Below are 20768 nucleotides of genomic sequence, written 5' to 3'. Positions count from 1 at the left end.
AATTACTTTTCAGTCCATTTAGATCCGCCAACAGGAGCGCACCGCATAAAGGATTCTGCATGTTCTTTATACTACTATTTATACCATCCATCCATATGCCATTTAAATGGCCTTTGAAACGATGTCAGATGTGTTTATTTACGGATATATATACGTATATAACTCCATCTGATGTCATCCTTGCTGGCAAACAAGCGCAGCAAACTTTTATTAAAAACTCGCCACAAAAAGTGCAAATGTGGCAATGGTCGGAGTCGTATATTGCGCTTTTCTCTTTTAGTTGGCCTGCAGAGAAATTCGTTTTCGTATTTTATGATGCAATACGAATGTGCTCAATGCTCTGCCAATTGCCAATCTATTCGACAAAATATATATTATCTGAGAGAGAGAGAGAGAGGGAGATAAGTAGACTCAGAGGTACAGCAGCACATTTCTCGTTAATTGAAAAACTTTTATTGGATTTGTATGCATCATTGATGAACCAAATTGTTAATCTTGAGGCAACATCTTGAGAGATTTCAAATGTGAAATTTAGCTAAGAATTAATTGGACAATCTAAGACAATCCTTTGACATTTATGCACCAAATTTTCACATTTAAATAGGAATAATTAAATGACTGACAGACTGTCTGTCTCACGGCTTGGACTGGCGGCTGTCTGTCCGGGAAGGTCGTCACTTGAGGGCTCTCTGCTGAGGCATCCAACGAAGTGGGTTGACTATTTAATTGCGAATTTTTTGTTGGCTGCTTAAATCACATTAAATTAAAGAGCACAAGTGCGACGATGGCCTGGGGGCTGGGCAGGGGCGATCACGGAGGCGTGTATTGCCACTGAGACGCATGTAATTAAAATTCATTTTCAAGTTGTTTTTGCTGCGCTTTTGCTGCAACTCATTGTTCAAGAGCCAAACACTGAGCACTGGGGCACGTGCTACAAGGCGAGGGGGGCGTGAAGCGCGGGCCATTGCAGCATGAGAGCGCAGAGCGATTCCTAAACGAGCGCACACAGTTTTGCAACTGTTGTTGCTATTTAGTTTTAGTTCAGTTTATTTATTTATTTTTATTTTTTTTTTTTTGTCAAAGTGCCTTTAAAACATAACAAAATATAATGAAAGCATAGAACGCCAAGTTCTGAGTGCATTTCCCCTCATTTATGTGCATTGCATGAGTTGCATGTGCTCAGATCATGTGCATGCCATTAGAAGATGATTTTATTTCTTAAAATATTAAGATAAACGCAAATGCAATTCGTTAGTATTGGCTTCACAGGTATATTTGTGTGGATTTCATAGAAAAGAAATGAAATTTTTTTTGTTTCAAATAAGGGATAGCTTTAGCTGCCATTAAAGATTAAAATATGAAATTATAATATATTAAATAAACTGATATGAAAGATCTATACTACTATACTATTATTAAAAATTTATTATGTCAATATAAGTGAAATTGGCAGAGATAGAGGGCCAGCTCATTGTCAGAATGGCCGAATAGTATTAGGCCAATAAGAATTGGAGAGAATTGCACTATTGTGAACTATCGATACCCAACTATAGTCTATCGATATTGAACTAAAGTGCATTCGATACTCTACGAGAATGTTATTTGCAGAAGAGGAAGAGCATTCTAAATAATAAAAGTGAAACATCAAATAATGTTTTCTACAACATAAACTTAAAAGCATACACACATATGTATCTAATATCTTCTATAATCTTACAGCTGAAATGCAAAGGCTTAATCTCGCTAGATAAGTTTATCACTGAAGAATTTAATAATTTTAGGGTTAGTTAGTAAGTCTTGTTACTTCTAAAAAAGCCAATATATTGTTAAAGTATATGATAAAGTAATTACTTATAAAGTTTATATTTATAAATGTTAATACAAAGAGAAAAGTAAAAAGCAGTAGAAGAGGGAAAAGTTTAAGTTACACTAAAGTAAAACTACAGACAAAGTTCATTTAAATGAATAATGAACTAATTGAATAAAACCAAATTAATTTTTTTATATTAATGGAATTTTGGACTGCAAATGACAAATATAATTATCGGAGCCCATAGCGATAGCAACGCTACTACCATTTTTATGTGACTAATCCGATTATTTACTATGTCTGCCCCTCCATAAATATATATTTATAGCATAATTGTTTTTGGTAACATTGCGTTGATAAGCATTACGAATAAAACGATTGCGCTGAAGTCCAGTTCTGAGAGTCGCTGGCTCCGGGCGACGAGGTGGCCGAGAGGTTAAGGCGTTGGACTGCTAATCCAATGTGCTCTGCACGCGTGGGTTCGAATCCCATCCTCGTCGATTACTTTTTTGTACTAAAAATTTTTTTTGGAAAAAATTTTTTTTAAGAAGTTACATTTGGCTAGCATTAAAATATGATATTGAAGCCAGTGCAGAGAAGCAAAAAAAAAATACTTTTAGAGAGCTATAAATTGTAATTATCCGAAAATGCATACAATTACTTTAATTTATAATAATAATGCAGTTAGTTCCGCTTGAAATCATTGTCTTTTATGTTGTTAATTAATATTTATTAATAGCTCGAAATCAATCGAGATGCATATTCTGAATTAATAATTCATTTCGCCATGCATAAAATATATAAATATATACCTACATATATATGTATATCGTATATATGTACATTTCCGCATGTTAAGTCGCTTTTGGGTGGTTTGTGGGAGTTTTGTATTTCGTGGTTACAAGGATTAAAGTAAATTATGAGTCTACATTAAGGCATCTCATTAAATACATTAAAAAAGAGACACTGCATTAATGAACATTTATCTTTATATGTATAAAAGTGCGAAACAATTTTTCATAGTTCAAGTAGATGGACACTGGAATACCCTATACCCTACATAATGTCTAATACAAAGTTTCTAATTTGTTTTATATGTCAATGAATGCGTTTGTTATATTCTCTTAATATTATTAGAACTGTTGAAATGTGTCAGAGGTAAAATACTTATTTATTTTCTTAAATTGATAATGCAAAGGTGATAAATCAAATCAATCTTTTCACATTTGTATATTTATAAAGCTTACACTAATGGCAAGTTTATACCCTATATCTATTATATCCAGCAGACATAACTTCTTGTAATTGGGTGTATAAAGTAAAGTTGAATTAACATCAGCAGCCTTATCGATTTATAAATGCCAGTAGGCATAAGAGTTTCAAGCCCCTGGATAAAATTGGATTAAAAGAATTTTTTGTGTGCTCTACGGTGGCGAGACTTGTGCTTTAGTAAATTCTGTTTATATATTGGCAATGCCAACAAATACAACCATGCGGTTGGTTCATTAATAACATGGTTTAAGTATTTATTGGATGGGCATAAAAATGCTGCCAACTATCATATGCTACAATTATTCTAACAATTTAAGGATTGGAAATTGTATTGGGGGGATCGTCAAGCAGCTCCTTCGCCTGAGCTTGTTAACTGAAATGAATGGCAAATTACGAAAGTACACACGCTCACACGCACACATAGTCATGCTGACGAACAAAAATATTTATGTTAATTACCAAGAGGAATAAGTAGATCGCAGAGTGTCGCAGCTCGTACCAACGAGTCGAATCAAAGGAAAGACAATGCCATAAAACTATTTTGAAAGCCATAAAAACAAACACAACAACCTAATGTACGACACTAAGCGCACAAAGCAGACAAAAACCGAGTTGTTTTTGTTGTTGGGGCTAGCTTTACGAAAAATGGTTTCAATGGGAATCGGGAGAGACGGCAGAGCACAAAACAGCTAGCAATTTTCATATTTTCATCGCAACGGGTCACAGGAAGCCGACTGCAGGGGAAGGGCGAGCAGCATCACAGATTCAGATACAGATACAGAGCAGCAGCAGCAGCAGCAGCAGCAGCAGCAGCTGAAGAGAACAAAAGGCCAACAAAAACTATTGGCATGGCGGAAAAGAGTGACATTAGTGGGAGTAGACTCTACACACACACACACACACACATACAAACATACACACACACACATTATATGTACTCTATTCTGTCTGCGAGTCAAATTGCGAGCTTTTGTCGCCCCATATGCGATATTTGACAGTTTTCAGCTATTCCGCCATTCAGCCATGCACTCTTTCATTTTCAGCTGTCAAACATTTCGAATCATTTCACATTGTCTTTGCGCTGACGACAAGCGGCGCTAAGCAAGCTCCCAGCTATGACGGGCAGTCTCTCACCCAGACGCAGCTGCTGTGACTGCGTCGAGTCATTGACGTTATAATCGAAAATCATAAGACGTACCACGTTCCATGTTCAACGTTCCGCATTCCACCCACAGCAGGCAGCAGTCGCCAGTCGGCAGTCGGCAGTCGGCAGTCAGCATCAATAGCAAAGTTCTTAAGGCTTGAACGCAAGCACCATCAATGTAGGTCAGTCCGAAAATAAATTCCAAGTATCCAACTATGTGCATTAAAAACAAGCTAATATCCGAATACACTCACTAATTGAAAACTATTTAAACTTTTAAATATTTCATTGAAATTATAAATAATTTTTGGAAAACTTTTGAAACACTTTACGAAATGAAATAGAGGGTTTTAATATACACGAATTTTATGCAAACCAATTTTCTAAGATTTCGCTGAGAGCATTTCATAAACTAAATAATTTTTCGCATATTGTAGTAATTGTAAATAAAATGCAGCGATTTAAGATTTAGAGTGTTGTGAACTAAATATGTTGACTTTTTGAAAACTTTAATTAAAAAGTCAATTAACTATGGGGAAAAATGTTTTAGCTCTCTGAAGATATGCATAAATTAAAAATAAAAAAAAAAATATACATATATTTTTTTTTTCTTGCTCATTTGAATAGGTTTGAGATAAGGTTATCGATTACATGGTTGCATGTAAAGAGTTCATTTAATGCCACAAATTTGTACTTGCTTACTTTGAGCAAGGTATCATTTGAAGTGATTAAAAATATACAAAATAAAAAAAAAATTAATATAAAAATAATTATTATAAACTAAATTAAAAAATAAATGAAAATCCAACATTCATAATTTCTTGCTGAAAACAATTAATTTTGTAATATACAAAAATTGATTTTATTAAAATGAGAAGTATTATTATTAGGGATGAGATTTACTTTTCAAACTTTAGAAATTGTCAAACCTATTCAACTGCACGGCGCTGTATACTCTATATATGTTCATATATGTATATGCGAAATAGCTGGGTGTCTGTTATAATATTAATTTCGCTCATGTTTCTGTCTCCCCTAGTCGTCCCACATTAACTGTGAACAGATTTAGAAGCCAAAGGGTAACAAAAGATTGCAAGTCTTGCTGCATTTGATGCCAATGTCGATGTCCTCGCAGGGGAAGCCAAGAAAAATCTTTGTCAAAATGCTGCAGCAGCAGCTGAAGTAAAGACAACAATGAAAAAAAAAAAAAACAATTGCAACTACTCTGCTCCTTGCTTGTGTAAAGGGGCTAAAGTAAAAGTTTTATTGGCAGGGCGTGACGTCAAGTGGGCGTGGCTGGCAGCGCCTGGCTGAAGCAAATGGATTAAGAAAACGACGTTGTCGTCCTTTTCCCTTTTGTTGTTGTTGTTGTTGCTGCTGTTGTTGCTGCTGTTGCTCAGCTAAGACGACAAATGCGTAAGCTTCAGATTCGCATTATTTGCTGCCTTTGCTGAAGGCAGCTGTGGGCGTGGACAGAAGGGAGCGTGGTGTGGGTGCAGCGACGCTTTATAAACAAGTGTTGATGGCAGATTTGAGCGCACGTCTCATGGCCGAAAGCTGCATCCCAGCTACAGCTCAGCAGCGGCATACTTATATGGGATTACACAAAATTTTGCGGCTGCTGGAGATCGAAGGAGAAGTGAGGAGTGAGAACTGAGAAGTGCATTGAATGCTTTTCAATAGCGCAATGAGAGTTGCTAAACTTGTTGTTGCCGTTGCCGTTGCAGTGGCTGTTGCTGTGGCTGTGGCTGCAGCTGGCTGAATGGGCGTGGCGGGTGGTCGCATAGTTGGGGTAGAAGTTCTTGCGGTGCTGCTGATTGCTATTTGTTTGCTCGCTTGCTGGCAGCATCTAAGTGAATTTCATGGCATCTGCGTGTCCAAACAAATTCAAAAAGTTTTCTTTTTTTTTTTTTTCTTATTTTTATTTCATTTTTACCTCTTCACTCTCGCCCACTGCATTGCAATTTTATTAAAGCTAATTACAGTTGAGGGCGTAGCTTTAAAATTTACCCAAGGGCAGCGTATGCGTTATTTCGTTTGGAAACGAACTGAGGCCACTCCCTGCACAGTCAACTTTTCAAATGTTGATTTATTTAAACCGATTGTTAAACCGACATAGTTAACTGTACCAAAAGCCTGCGTCAGGTATAATCAAAATTTGTCAATAATTTATAGTTGCAGATTAAATAATATATATGGACTTTTATAATAGACTACATCCAAGAAATGTATATATAATATACCCACTGGACTTGCTCAAATAATACCATTAGCCGAGCAATGAAACATTTTCAGTATCGTATAGGCAGCTATGATTGTATGAGAGTAATTTTTGGAGTGTAAGATATATTAGTTATACTCCTCAAAAAAGTTTTGTTTTTTTTTGTTTTGTATTACCAAATTATACGAAAGAAAGTCATAAAAAAATAAAATTAATATATATATATATATATATACATATTAATTATAAAATAATAAAAATATATTTTATAATAATAAGAGAGAGAGAGGTTATTTCTAAATATCCTATTTTCAGGTTTTGCGTTAAGATATTCTTTAGCTGAATATTCAATAAAATATTCCTTTAGAATTGTTAAAAATGTATTTCTGTATCACATTGTTGATCTGCGTATAAACTCGAAATGCGCGGGCATTCGCAGTCCCGCCCAGCGCAAACTTCCTAATTGCTGCATGTAAACTTCCGGCTCGTAACACTCCCGCCCACGTGCAACAATAGGACGAACAAATAAAAGTAAAAAAGCACGCAAACTCCTCTCTGACCAGCCCCCAGGATCAGCACTAGAACGACTCACTTATATATGTATGTATGTATGTATGTATTTATAGGTATCTTTGAGTGTCGCGTGTGGACCGTGCAAGCCATATCCTTGACCTTGTTTTGGGGTTACCACGAGCACTCGAGCATTGTCATGCCAAGCGAGGGGCACGAGTGATTGGAGACGCAAAGGGGTGCAAGCAACGTGGAAATGTCATTAACGATGGCAACGGTATTTGAGCCGACTGTGGATATCGTCAAAAGTGTTGATATAGTGGCACAGTCGTCTTGGAATCAGCGATGGCAGTTCCTAAAGCGCCCTCCCTGAGTGTGAGCTAGCTGGCTGGCAGCCTTGACCGATATTTCAGCGGCAAGCACAAACACAAACATAGCCACACACAGGCAGTACTTTGGCCACCCACACACACACACACGCACACACACACAGATGTACGAGTGACGAAAAAGTGGCAGCAAAAGTAAATGCTGCATGCATGTGGCAATGTTGACGGCGCCGTAAGCGTCGCTGCCTCTGCTGCTGCACTTCAGCAAACTTTTCCCAAAATGCGCCGTCATATTTTATGCACACTCAAAGTCACACACACACACATACATGCACTCCTTCACCCGCACACGTACACAAAGCATTTTAACAAATGGCATCAAATTGATTTTGCACGCTAAGCATTTTAGGATTTTAAGGAGAAGTACGCCGTTTGCCTTTATCCATCCCACTCTCTCACTGTGTCTGTGTGTGTGTGTGTGAATGTGAAGCTGCAAGCTCTGCATATTTACACTACCTACAGTACACTGCACTACAGAGCACAGCACAGCACAGCATCCATCATTCATCTGCCACCCCACGCTCCGGCATTGCTTTTTATTTGCCTACATTCCCTCGCTCGCTCGCTCGAATTTGTATATAAATTCACTATGTGAAAATACCCTCAAATATGTTCAAACTAATTTATCGTTCTGTTTGTAAAGGAATTTGAGCAGCGTCCCTAAACAGCGAATTTTTTACTTGATACACAAAAATACATATGTATGTATGTATGTATGTACATGTACTTCAGTCTCAGCATTCGACTACAGATTGTCATTAAAGATCGGATAAATATTTTCAATAAAGTCTTACTCTTAAATACATAAATAAAACTTGAATTTATTCATCTATTTTCAAATATATTTAATCGGATGAAATATAGAGAACATTTTAGTCAAAAAATAATATATATCTTGGTAAGGATCTCGCACTCAACTCAAATTATTTAATATTATATATGTATAATTAATAAAGTAACATATGTTTAAGTTGATTTCTTATGTATATGTATATATACATATAAACACCGTATCGTGTCGGCTTATGCTAAATTATTATTTTTAGCTGTACATATATGTAAATATAAATATAAATTATAATAAAAAGTAATACTGCTACAGTAAGCATCAAATATATTCTTTAATGATATATTAAAAATATTCCCAATAAATAAAGATTATCTTTTTCTTTATTTCAGCAATTTTATTGAAATATTGGGCGTTTGTCCGAAAACAAATGAATTCTAGAATGTGCTAGCATCTAGGATATAAAAATTAAGCGCTCTACAACGGTTCATTAACTGTTGTTTAATTTATTTTTTTGCATGCAACTGTTTACAGTCTTGAATAGCAATATATGTACATATATTTTATATATATGTAGATATTATATACGTATCTTTGTATAGATGTATGTGTGCTGGCCCACATAAATATATGCATATATGTATGTATATCTGAGTATTCGCAACTGTTTTCATGATGAGTGAGCGCGGGCGGGGGCAAAGTGGCTGCATTTTTCCACAGATTTAAAATGATTGCATGCATGCAGGGGGTGGTTTTGGGTTGGTGGATGAAACGCGGGGGCTGATGGAGGTGCCCCAACACTGGCGCCACATTTGCATATTTTTTGGCCCGCCGTTGCGCGTTTCGCTAGCCGACAGCAGTGCAGATGTTGTTCTTGTTCTTCTACCTGACTTTCATTTACCAGCATTCGAATGCCATCATGTGTCAGATTTTACAATTTTTTCGCTTGCATGCGCTTGCCGCTTTTTTTTTTTTTTTTAATCATAAAATGAGAAACGGCGTAAAGTGACAGTTACCGCTGGATCTGGAAACTCCTATCAATAGAGAAACCAATTAAAACATGGAATGCTGTTGGCCGAGTCTTATAAATCGAGATCGAGTTGAGTTCAGCCTAACTAGACTATCGCTCTTATCAGTAAACAGATGGACTCAGTTATCAACTTGCAACAGATAGCTATTTCACAAGCAAAGTTATCTCTTTGATCGGGCCACAGAGGAGCTCCATCGAAAGTTAAATATGAAAAGTGCAAACTTTTAATTAGTTTCTACTGCTCGATTCTGGTTTGAAATGAATTCGTAGGGGAACATCAGAGCCGTTGAATGTGTGAATGCTGACTATATAATGGGTTATAGACTATGCTTTATCTTCGTACACTGCCAAGTGAATTTATCTTCAGATCTTTACAGATAATAGAGACAATCTTATGGCAGTTTCAAATTAATAATTCAGAGTGATTGTTTCTAGAGCCTTTGGGGAAGTATTCGAACAATTCTTAAATGAGAGTAAAGCAGTTTCCCCTTCTACTTGATAATACGCTCAGGCGTTCAATAAATGATGCCAGATCCTTGAACTTTATGCCAGAGCAATAAAAGCAGCTGCAACTGCAACAACAACAAAAAAAATAAGAGTGATGTGAGTGAGAGGAGCAGAAACACAGAGAAAAAGCTTGTCGAAGGCGTTCCCCTGGACTTTCCACGTTTTCCACATCTGCCACATCGTGCGCATCCTTCAGCTTGAATGAGTGACGTACAGCGGGTAGCGCATCAGAAATGTGGTTGAGTTTTATTTAACTTGCGGATTTCATTAAGCCCAGCTCTGTGGCAGTTGCAGCTACTCTAGATGCTCCGCCCGAGTGCTTCAGGGAGCTACCAGCGTACATTCAGGTGGGCCATCTCTGGAGAGCTGGCAGAGCACTTTGGTGTGTGTGTGTTGGCTGTGTGTGCATCTGTGTGAGTGATTTAAGAGTAGCGTGCTTCAGTGCTTGAAATGCATGCAAAGTGTTTTCAGTTGCATTGTTAAAATAGAATATTTACTCGGCAACATTGTCTAGTTGCAGGCGCTCGTCGAAGTGGAAGTGGTTGAGGAAGTGGGTCAGAGCACGGTTGCTTAGGCTATTGCAATAGCGAAGCCAGCTCGATATTCCCTTTCCCACGTCTCATTGGGCTGGCAGCGACAGACAGCTATGATGAGGGGCTAACAAAATTCACTTGCTCGAAAAGCAAATCAAATTAAAATCAATTAAAATTAACAAGCGAAGCAGCCGGCAAAACCAGAGGCCATGCCACCCCACAGCTCTAGCAGCAGCGTCTTCGCTAACGTTAACGGCGACGCTGACGTCGACGCTAACGTTGACAGCGAAATGCCAAGCGCATGAATCATTCAATTCGCCGTGTTGCTCTTCATCTACCTTTGTTGCTGTTAATAAAGGTGCGGCAATATGTCTGTATGTATTTAAATACATACATGCAAGCAAACATACATACATACTTTCATATGCAAGTGAATCGAATTGCCGGCACAGCTGATAAGAGAGGTGTTAGGGCCTACGCTGGCGTCACAGTTATAAGAATGCGCCTACTCAGTCCGAATGAGCGAAAATATGAGAGAGAGAGAGAGCAAGAGAGAGAGGGAAAGAGTCATCAGCCAGGTGCTCATCGATATCAGTGTGTGCAAATATTTAGCTCTTTTTCTTTGCACCTTATCGGCACGTACAAACATACTTAAACACAGTTGTACCCCATGCATACACAAACCTACACACATATGCATCTAAGAGCCATTTGCCGCTCAATGTCTATATGTGTGTGTGTGAATTGAGTCAGCGCGCTGTGAACGACCCACTCATTAACAGCCGACTAAATCAAAAGCCGCCCACACAACAACATTCACACACCACAATAGCAAAGGTGAGATAAATGAGAAGAGAGCTGTGAATCAATTGAAATCACGTTGCACGCTACAACTGGCGCCATCTCTCGCCATTGAGATGGAATCTTAGCTCATGCGTAACGGCGTTGTCTAGCCAGAAATTAAGCAACACTCAGTTTATTGGCCCGTTTAGCACACTGGCCGCGTTTTATGCATTTCTTGCTCTCACTTGACAAATGCTACACAAAGTGCACGAAGCAGGCGGAAAAGGAGAGCAAAACAATAACAAGGCAGCAAGTCGAATGTAGTCTTAAATCACATTCACCTTCACACTCCCACATGCGTATGTGTGCACACACACACACACACATACACATACACATACACACATATTTTCACGCAGAAGACGATTTTCAGTATTTACTGTCTCTCTGGCTGCATTTCAATTTTATTGGCACAAGGTTACAAGAAAAGAAAATGCAAAAAGAAAAAAAAAAAATTGATAGCCGCCCCACGCTGCATTCGATAAAGTTTTTGCGGTCGCCTTAGCCGCTTCTTCGTATTCCTCTTTATGTGACTTCAAGTGCAATGAAATTAAAACGAAATTCAATTTAAGGTTGGGTTTCATTTCACAGTTAGGCTCAGCGTGGGCTGTGAATGACTCAATGTGTGCGTTCTTAATATGGCGACGCAACAAAAGAACTCAAAAGCTCAAAGGGAGCGAAGAAGATGAACTCACACGTGCACAAAGCTCGACGCAGCCAAGTGGCTCCCAAACGTCATAAAGCAGCGACTAGAGAGAACAAGACGCGGCGAGCGAGCAGGCGGACGCATAGCGCTCAGCTGAGCGTATGACGCTTTTGAAGCGCGACTTACAAAGCGTTCGCGTAGGCATCACCAACTGTCGCTCACGTCATAGCGTGTGAGCGAGACAAATATATACTATGTATGTATGTTGTGTTTAACTGCATACAATCGCTGTGCTAGTGTTGGTGTTGAGGTATCTAGCGGCTGCAGCTTTAGAAATGTTTCTGTGGAAGCTGTTGCTTTTATGTGGGTGGCGCTTACAAGGCTGCTGCCGCTGCTGTTAGTGGCCCATTCACAATAGACATGTCGCAGTCGACGCCGTCGCAGCTGTTGATTTGTTTGCTTCGCTGTAACACAACAAAGGTTTTCTACAAATTCCATGCACAATACACAACCTAAGAGCTGTATAACTTACCGTCGTGCTGTGGCCACAGCAAAGCAACCTTGCGAAGGGCACACAGTTACACTTACTGTCTAAAAACATTTGCACACACATACCATCATATGTTTCAGCGTACATACATATGTATGTATGAATGTTAGATATTCATATGACAACTTGTGCGAGAAAGAAAGAAAGAAACCCTGACGCAGCAGCGGCAAACAATAAATATCTGAGGCAGTGACAGTAAGTAGCTTGGAGCCATAAACCACAACAACAACAACAATAATGAACTGTGTGCAGCAACTACTCAAAACTAACAACTAATTGCAAGTAAGTAAATAGCAGCGCACGTCTTGAGCAGCATAAATTCGCTTTGCAGCCAGACAATGCCAGGCGAAAACGGCGCCGACTAATAAATACGGCGAAAAGCTGAAAGCAGTTTGTTATTGTAGCAGTTGTTCAGCAACGTCAATGTACAAGCCGTTTACACATGCGTACGTAAATACATCTTAAATACATATACGGATTTACGTACCCATATTCGGTACACATACATATACACATCCGTATGTATTGGACATTTTGCTTTGGTACAAATGTTTAAAAAAAATAATATAAAAAGAAAACGGGCATCAAATTGGACAACAAACGAAACAGACAGAGGAAGAGAGAGAACGAGAGAGAGCGCTCAAAAGTGGGAGAGCGACAGTGGCGAGTGGGCGACTCAGTCGACGTCGCCGGCGGCACATAAAAATGTGTTGTTTAAATATTTCAGCCAAATTTTCGCCTTAAAATTATACATACATACATACAGATGTAATGAATATGTCGAAAGCACAGCTGAGAGCACGAAAAAGTACATAAATATATACTTATATGTATGTATATATAGACATATTTATGTATATATCTATATACATACGAACGTACTTTGTATATTTATTATATTTTTCGCAATACTTGATTTGATTTACGGCGAAAAGCAGATACAAAGCCAGTTGCGCTTGCGTGCATATACATACATACATATGTACATATATACAGGCATACATACATGTAGAGGCGTATGCATGTGAGAGCGAGAGAGACTAATTAGCGAACGGTTCCCCCAACAGATAAGCTGTTACGCACAAATCAAATGAAAACGTATGTGTGATTGTCATTAATTTTATAAATCTCATTCATAAATAAACACAAATAGCGCGCTTCACACGCCGTTGTTGTAAGCAAGGCGAACAAAGCAAGCGGCAAAACTAGCGTAGAATTCCAATAAGAATGAAGACGAGCCGACAACAAACAGCAAACAGTGTGGAAACAAAAACCAGTAGCTGCCCAGCGTAACTTTCGTTTTCGCTGGCAGCGACACAAACGTACAAAAAATTATGTAATTTGCTAGCGTGCTGCTTAAATGATAATAACAGTTAATGCAAAAAATTATAACGAGCACCCACGCATATACACGCACACATACATATACATGTCTCGCATTGCTGTGCGTAGACAGTCGGCGGGGTAATACTACCGCTAATTTGCTGCTTGGGAGGCAAGGCCCACTCACACATATACAGAGAAAGAGAAAACACCCACACGCATTCACACGCACACGTGCACACGCACTTACCGTCTGTTATTTGTTGTTGATATTCGCTGTTGTTCTTGTTGCGCGCTCACTCACACACACACACACGGTATCTTCTAGCTGCCGTCGCTCTGTTGTAGTTGTCGTTGTTGTTGCAGCTGCTCGTTGACCCAAAGGCCGCCAAATGTTTCCATTTTCTTAAAATGCAGCCATCGGAAAGGCTTAGACTGACACCAAAACACAATGCACCGTTTGATTGGCACCCAAATAATCATAAGAAATTGATATAGCAAAGGCGGTATACAAAATATAATGCGTTTACACTCATGCAGCTACGTACGCGTATGCACGTACATATGTATGCGTATGTAGGTAAATATGTAATGTGTAAATAACTATAACGGTTAGTTGCGTTTTTGGAGGCGGTGTTTGCTCTCACCGTAAACTGCTATTTCTGTGATTATTTTAAACGACAATTGTACACTTAATTATTTTAACCGTGTGTATGTGTGCTGCTACTGCGTGAGCGTACACTATTGACACGAGCGTACGATTTTAAATTATTTAAAGCACACAGCGTCAAGCGGTAGCCAAATAGCACATAGCACGCACCGAAATATAAAATGTTACTGAACAAATCTCTGTTAAATGTTTCTTATAAGAGATATTTGATAACAGAGAAGCGGTGCGCACGTGAAACAACAAAGCACGAGAGTCAATCACGACACTCAAATGTTAAAATCAATCGATTCAAATACAGATAATAGAAATATCAGATTTGGCAGTTTGACTAGTTATAATAATGGAAAGTAAACAGATTAGTTTTGGGAAAGATTTCGCGGCTTATTTCAAGCTCCTCGTCTGCTGGAAACAGACTTGTCTTCTATGTGTATCTGTCATCACTAGTTTGAGCATATTAAGCGAGCAGTAGCAATGTTAACCAGCTCTCTCTCAGAGAACATTGCAGCTGTTTTCTAATATCGATATATATGGCCTCCGATTAGACTCGATAGTTTCGCAAATTTATTAAAGTATCGGTGAACATGGAATTGTGCTTTACATGCGTAAACTTACAACATAAACTTATTATTCTTTTCGGATAGATGCTTGGAGGAGCGCTTGGCGTCCAAGAACAGCGAATGCACGTCTTCAATATCCTCTTTAGTGATCTGATTGCGCCCATTAACCTTGCACATCTGGTGAGCCGGAGTCAGCAGCTGGACAGCATAGCGCAAAGTGGAACTTGTTCCAATCTCACTGAGATGTGCGAAAGCATTTTCCTCCAGCTGGAGACCCTCGGTCTGAGCACGCAATTTGATAATCTGTTCCATATCCGAAGTAGAGTAGAGAAGTGTGCGAATGATGAGCAAGCGATCCAGCAGATCCAAGGGAATCCCATGAGGGGAGACTATATCAGTGGTGCCACTGCAGAGAAAAGTTGTTAAATGGTCAGAAATATGGAAAGAAAACGGGACTCACCGAATGACACAGCGGCCTCTGTTGGTGGCAAATATGACAATGGGAGCAATGGGAGATTCCAGAGATTTGTGCAAATAGGTAAAGGTCTCCAGGTCCAACATGTGTATCTCGTCGATGAACAGCACGCCGGGCACCAGCTCTGCAATGCCCTGATCAATGTATTTGTTGACGACTTTGTTGATTTCCATGCGGAGTTTGTCTGCAAGAGATTCGTTAGTCAGTCCTGAGATCGTGTAGAGACTCAAAGCAATTTACCTGTGATTTCAGTTTTCTTGGGCTTCATTAGCTGCCCCATCATGGAGAGCACATCCTGGCCACCCTGCGGGCGGGCATTGGCCACATCCAGGTCGTGCAGTGTTACATCCTGGATAACTTCCTTCTTCTTGTGCACATCGCCTTTAGGCAAGGGCACGTACTCCTCCGTCTCCAAATCGAACTCTGTGGCAAAGGTGTCGCTGCGTCCCTGGCGCTTCACGGCACCGCTGTTGGCCTCAATGTAGATGACATCGCCCACCTCAACCTTCTCCTTTTGTAGCGCATCAAAGATGCTCGGATCAAGCTTCAGCTGCTTGGTACCCTTGGCGGTCTTCAAACCAATCACAACGTTGCTGATGGTCTTGCCGTAGCCACCCATCGGGTTCTCGGTCTCTACTGGAGTCAACTCGGTCACTTCGCCCTCGTAGACTTCTTTGGTCTCGCGTATGCGCAGCCCGATGGAGCGACGGAAGTTCTCCATGAGCACCTCGGTCTTCTTGATCTCATTGCTGAACACCTCAGAGCCGACCATTGGGCAGAAAGGCACCTTGTTGCCCAGCTCCTGGGCAATGGCCAATGCGATGGCGGTTTTGCCGGTGCCGGGTGGGCCGGCCAGTAGCAGAGCACGGCCAGCCATCTTTTTGGACTTGATGAGATCCACCACGATGCCGGCCGCCTCGCGGGCTGCCTTCTGGCCAACCAGTCCAGCGGCACTTTGTATGGCTGCTCCGGTCTCGTCCAGGCCGAGTCCCTTCACGTGGCTATGGGCTGCGATGCGCTGGGTACGCACGGTGCTTTTTACCTCCTCGATTTTCATGATTTCTGTTTAATTTCGAGCAGCTTCCGTACCGTGACTGTTGTCAAAGTTAAAATCTCGAAATACTGTTTATTGATCAAACAAATTTGTAAAACAAAATTTGTTTGCTGTTGAGCGCACGCTTGTTTTCCTGTTACCAGCACAACAACATATGCTTTTAGCATCTAAAAATTTAACAGTTGTAGAACTGTTAGTAACAGCAGAACCCTTGAATTTGTTGCCAAAAATGCCGGTCTTTTGGTGCTTGTTTAATCTGGTATTCATAGAATTAAGAGATTACAAATTAACTGAGGATTTGAATAAGTTTAAAGGTATATTTATGAAATCATATTTTATTGACAGAAATATGTTAAAATGAGTACTTTTGTTTTTATTTAAGGCGAAAATCACAAAGTTTGCGTTAACAGTGCCAATTTGAGTAATTATTCTGTAAGATTTAGAGGTGAGCTACCAAAGAACTTTGATTTAGTTCAATAGAACAATTAAAAATTCAATGTCACAATGTCGATGTCAATATACATATATACATTGCAATGTCGATGTCAATATACATATACAATGTCGATGTCAATATACATATGTATATACCTTGCGATGCGATGATTATCAGTAGCTATCGATGAATATGTGTTCGTTCGCTGTGAATGGTACCGTGTTGAATTGACTGAAAATGTTAAAATGTATGGCGCTAATTTAAACGTTTAAACGCAACAGAGCAATCAAACATTGGGTAAACGACATAAGCTATTTTGTATATTTTATTATATGATATATGTATATTTTTCTTAAAGATATTTAGATATTGTACAAGTTTATTACAAATCTGGCAGAATGGGCGGACATGTGCACACCAAATGCTTATCACCATACGCATCATCGATTCTGCCAACAGTAGGCCAAATTTTAGCATCTGGCTTCACGAACAACTGCCGATGAAAATGAATTAGGTATATAAATAATGTAATGTATAATATGGAATAGTTACCGCTGGGAAGGCAGCCTGTTCACGTGTGTAGGGACGGTTCCATTTGTCCGATATGACCTGGGCCTGTGTGTGTGGCGCCATTTTCAGGGGATTAACGGTTTTGTCCATGCGCCCTTCTTCGATCTCTGCAATTTCCTCTCTAATGGAGATCATGGCGTCACAGAACCGATCCAACTCCTCTTTGTCTTCAGACTCAGTTGGCTCTATCATCAGTGTGCCGGCTACGGGCCAGGACATGGTCGGTGCATGAAAGCCGTAATCCATAAGACGCTTCGCCACATCGACGGCCTCAATGTTGGCCGTCTTTTTAAGATCCCGTATGTCCAGTATGAACTCATGGGCCACCAGCTGCGAGTTTTCTGCCTTGTACAGCGTTTTGTAGTGCTGCTCCAGACGCTTGGACATGTAGTTCGCATTCAGGATGGCTACTTGGGTGGCTCTCTTCAAACCACGACTACCCATGAGTTTAATGTACGACCAGGAGATAGGTAGGATTGCCGGACTGCCAAAGGGCGCGGCTGAGACGACACCAAAGCTGTGCTCCTCGCTAGCGAGCGGACTGACAACTGGATGGCCAGGTAGGAACGGTGCCAGATGTGCTTTCACTCCGATGGGTCCCATGCCAGGGCCGCCGCCACCATGCGGTATGCAGAAGGTCTTGTGAAGATTCAGGTGAGACACATCGCTTCCGTAGTCTCCGGGCCGGCACAGGCCCACCTGAGCGTTCATATTGGCACCGTCCAGATACACCTGGCCACCGTGTTGGTGCACCAACGTGCAGATCTCGGCCACTGTCTCCTCAAACACGCCCATGGTCGAGGGATAGGTGATCATGAGGCAGGACAGCTCATTGGAATGCTCCGCCACTTTGTCACGCAAATGGGCCATATCGATGGAGCCATCCGAGAGAATTCGTATGGGCTCTACCTGTAATGGAAAGTTAGTAAAATATTGGCAAGGGCTTCATAAAGTTAGCATACCTTCATGCCAGCCATTTGGGCCGAGGCTGGGTTTGTGCCGTGCGCAGAAATGGGAATCAGGCAAATGTTGCGATGTCCCTCGTTGCGGTGCTCGTGGTAGCTCCTGATGGCACGCAGGCCGGCGTACTCGCCTTGAGCACCAGAGTTGGGCTGAAATGAGATTTTGTCGTAGCCCGTGATTTCGCAGAGATCCCGCTCCAGTTCGCTAAACAGTTGATGAAAGCCTTGAGCCTGCTCGACTGGTGCAAAGGGATGAATCTCTGTGAAGTGTCGGAACGAGCAGGGCATCATCTCGGTGGTCGCATTCAGTTTCATGGTGCAGGAGCCTAGTGGGATCATGGAATGCACCAGCGAGATATCCTTGTTCTCCAGCTTCTTCATGTAGCGCACCATGCGAGACTCGCTGAGAGAGAAAGACTTCGTTAGCTTTGTTCCGCCTGACTGATTGACTTTCTGACTGATTACCTGTGATAGCTGTTGAATATGGGATGCTGCAGGTAGGGCGAGGTGCGCAGGAACTTGGAGTTCTCAATGGAGTTCTTCAGCACATCCTTGCGTGCTAGCAGCTCCTCCACCGTTAATGGTGCCTTGAAGCACCACAAGAGGTCGTTCACATCTGCCACACTCACCGTCTCATCCAAGGCCACGCATACGGTGTCATCTGGCAAGTAGCGCAAGTTGATGTGCTTGTGCTCGGCGCGTTCCTTGAGCTCCTCCAGCGAGAGATCGCCTGAGAGTCTCACGTGCAGAGTGTCAAAGAAATTCTTGTTGACCACCTCATGGCCAGCCTCGAGCAGACCCGTCTGCAGCGTCAGTGTGAAGTGATGAATGCGATTCGCGATGGCCTTCAGACCCTCCGGGCCATGGTAGATGGCGTACATGGCGGACATGTTGGCCAACAGGGCCTGGGCGGTGCAGATGTTGCTCGTAGCCCTGTCGCGTCGGATGTGCTGCTCGCGGGTCTGCAGCGCCAAGCGGTAGGCGTCGTTGCCGTCCATGTCGCGCGTCACCCCAATCATGCGACCCGGCATCAGGCGCACCAGGCTCTGCTTGCAGGCAAAGAAGCCGGCGTGCGGGCCGCCATAGCCCAGGGGCACGCCCAGGCGCTGCGAGGTGCCGATGGCAATGTCCGCGCCGAACTCGGCGGGCGGACGCAGCAGCGTGAGGGCCAGCAGATCGGTAGCCACCACCACCAGGGTCTAAGAGTGTGAAAGAGAACGAGATAGCTGAGATTCGGGTAACTCTTTCAGCATTTACATCTATCTTACGCCATTTTTGCGTGCCAGAGCCGCAATGTCCTCAAAGTCCTTGACATCTCCGTAGGTATCCGGATACTGGAGCAGAATGCCGGACAGCTCTCGGCTGCGCAGATCGGCCCGCTCAATGGGACCCACAACGATATCCAGCTCCAGTGCATCGGCACGCGTCTGCACCACCGCCAAGGTGTGAGGATGCACCTTGTTCGACAGGTAGAGCTTCCTGCGCTTGTTGTGCCGGTTGGCCAGGCACATGGCCTCCGCAGCAGCTGTGCCCTCGTCCAGCAGCGAGGCATTCGCCACATCCAGCCCCGTGAGCTCGGTGACGAGCGTCTGATAGTTGAGCAGCGACTCGAGGCGACCTTGGGCGATCTCCGGCTGATAGGGTGTATACTGTGTGGTCCATCCGGGATTCTCGAAGATGTTACGCACGATCGTGTGGGGCACATGGCAATTGTGGTAGCCCATGCCGATGTACGAGCGCCACAGCTGATTCTTGAGCGAAATGTCACGAATACGTTGGATTAGCTCGTGTTCGTCTGTAATGCGATCGAGATTATATATAAGTATGTATGTATTTGTGATGTGCTTCGAGTCAAGCAGCAGTCAACGACGCGCTAGCTGGCGGACCTATTGAACCGCGCTTATCTCTTATCACTGCCCAGGGGATCGCGCCAGGGGGTCGACGTGGTTGACTTTTTTTGAAAAACATTTCCACTACTTACTCAGAGGCTTGTCGAGGCTCAGATCCCGCTTCAATTGTATGCTCTGCGGCACCGCCTTCTCGGTGAGCTCTGCCAAGGACTTAAAGAGAGAGAGAGAGTGAGAGGGGACATTAATTTGTTAGGCTACAGAGTAATCTCACTGCTTGCTCACCTTAAAGCCCAGCGTGTCCAGCATGGCAACCACATCCGTCTTGCGTGGTCCTATATGACGACTGGGAAAATCCGATTTGGTCGGAAAGAGCACATCGCCCACGGGCGTCGTGGCCAGAGAGCGAGCGTTGAGCCTCAGCATTAAGCTGCAGCTGCGCCTTGCCACGATACGTTGCATTCTGATTTATCTAAGCAGTGCTTAAAGGTGTTGTAAGGCTCTACCTCCTCGGTCACGTCCAGTCCAAACGTCTGCCAAACAGCGACTGATTCTAGTGCCTCTCCATGCGAGCTGATAGAGCCCATCTTCGATCTTATCACTAGAGAGGCCGACGCTGAGCTGAACTGAAC

The 20768-nt window shown here is 41.9% G+C and overlaps 3 protein-coding genes and 1 non-coding gene across 10 annotated transcripts in view; 1 reads left to right on the top strand and 3 right to left on the bottom strand.

Annotated features, from left to right (window-relative positions):
- Nuak (Nuak family kinase 1) overlaps positions 1 to 14422 on the bottom strand; it is a 46466-nt gene extending 32044 nt beyond the window's left edge. For 2 of the 7 annotated variants that reach the window (XM_089256334.1, XM_089256337.1), the window contains exon 1: positions 13816 to 14422. The gene's annotated coding sequence lies outside the window, so the exon portion shown is untranslated. The remainder of the gene's footprint in view (positions 1 to 13815) is intronic. The other 5 variants (XM_089256338.1, XM_089256339.1, XM_089256340.1 and 2 more) reach the window with 3 other exon arrangements.
- TRNAS-GCU (transfer RNA serine (anticodon GCU)) lies at positions 2229 to 2310 on the top strand. The gene has a single exon. It is a non-coding gene; the product is annotated as a tRNA-Ser (tRNA).
- Positions 14423 to 14773: 351 nt separating the features above from the next.
- Positions 14774 to 16499, bottom strand: pont (RuvB-like helicase pontin). Its single transcript, XM_030386896.2, has 3 exons — positions 15508 to 16499; positions 15253 to 15451; positions 14774 to 15198 (listed from the first exon to the last, which is right to left on the bottom strand). Exons 1-3 carry the CDS (start codon positions 16322 to 16324, stop codon positions 14844 to 14846), a joined length of 1371 nt encoding a protein of 456 aa, XP_030242756.1. The 5' UTR covers positions 16325 to 16499; the 3' UTR covers positions 14774 to 14843.
- A 570-nt stretch (positions 16500 to 17069) lies between these two features.
- On the bottom strand, positions 17070 to 20729 carry LOC115563609 (glycine dehydrogenase (decarboxylating), mitochondrial). The gene is made up of 7 exons (XM_030386894.2): positions 20422 to 20729; positions 20271 to 20349; positions 19558 to 20084; positions 18755 to 19488; positions 18290 to 18692; positions 17310 to 18236; positions 17070 to 17250 (listed from the first exon to the last, which is right to left on the bottom strand). Exons 1-7 carry the CDS (start codon positions 20596 to 20598, stop codon positions 17140 to 17142), a joined length of 2958 nt encoding a protein of 985 aa, XP_030242754.1. The 5' UTR covers positions 20599 to 20729; the 3' UTR covers positions 17070 to 17139.
- Between the last annotated feature and the right edge of the window lie 39 nt (positions 20730 to 20768).

This window comes from Drosophila navojoa, chromosome 2 (assembly GCF_054131105.1).
Source record: "Drosophila navojoa isolate 15081-1374.11 chromosome 2, UAZ_NAV_1.0, whole genome shotgun sequence".
NCBI lineage: Eukaryota > Metazoa > Arthropoda > Insecta > Diptera > Drosophilidae > Drosophila > Drosophila navojoa.
Note: the sequence above shows the minus strand (reverse complement) of the source record. Positions and strands in the feature narration are given on the sequence as shown.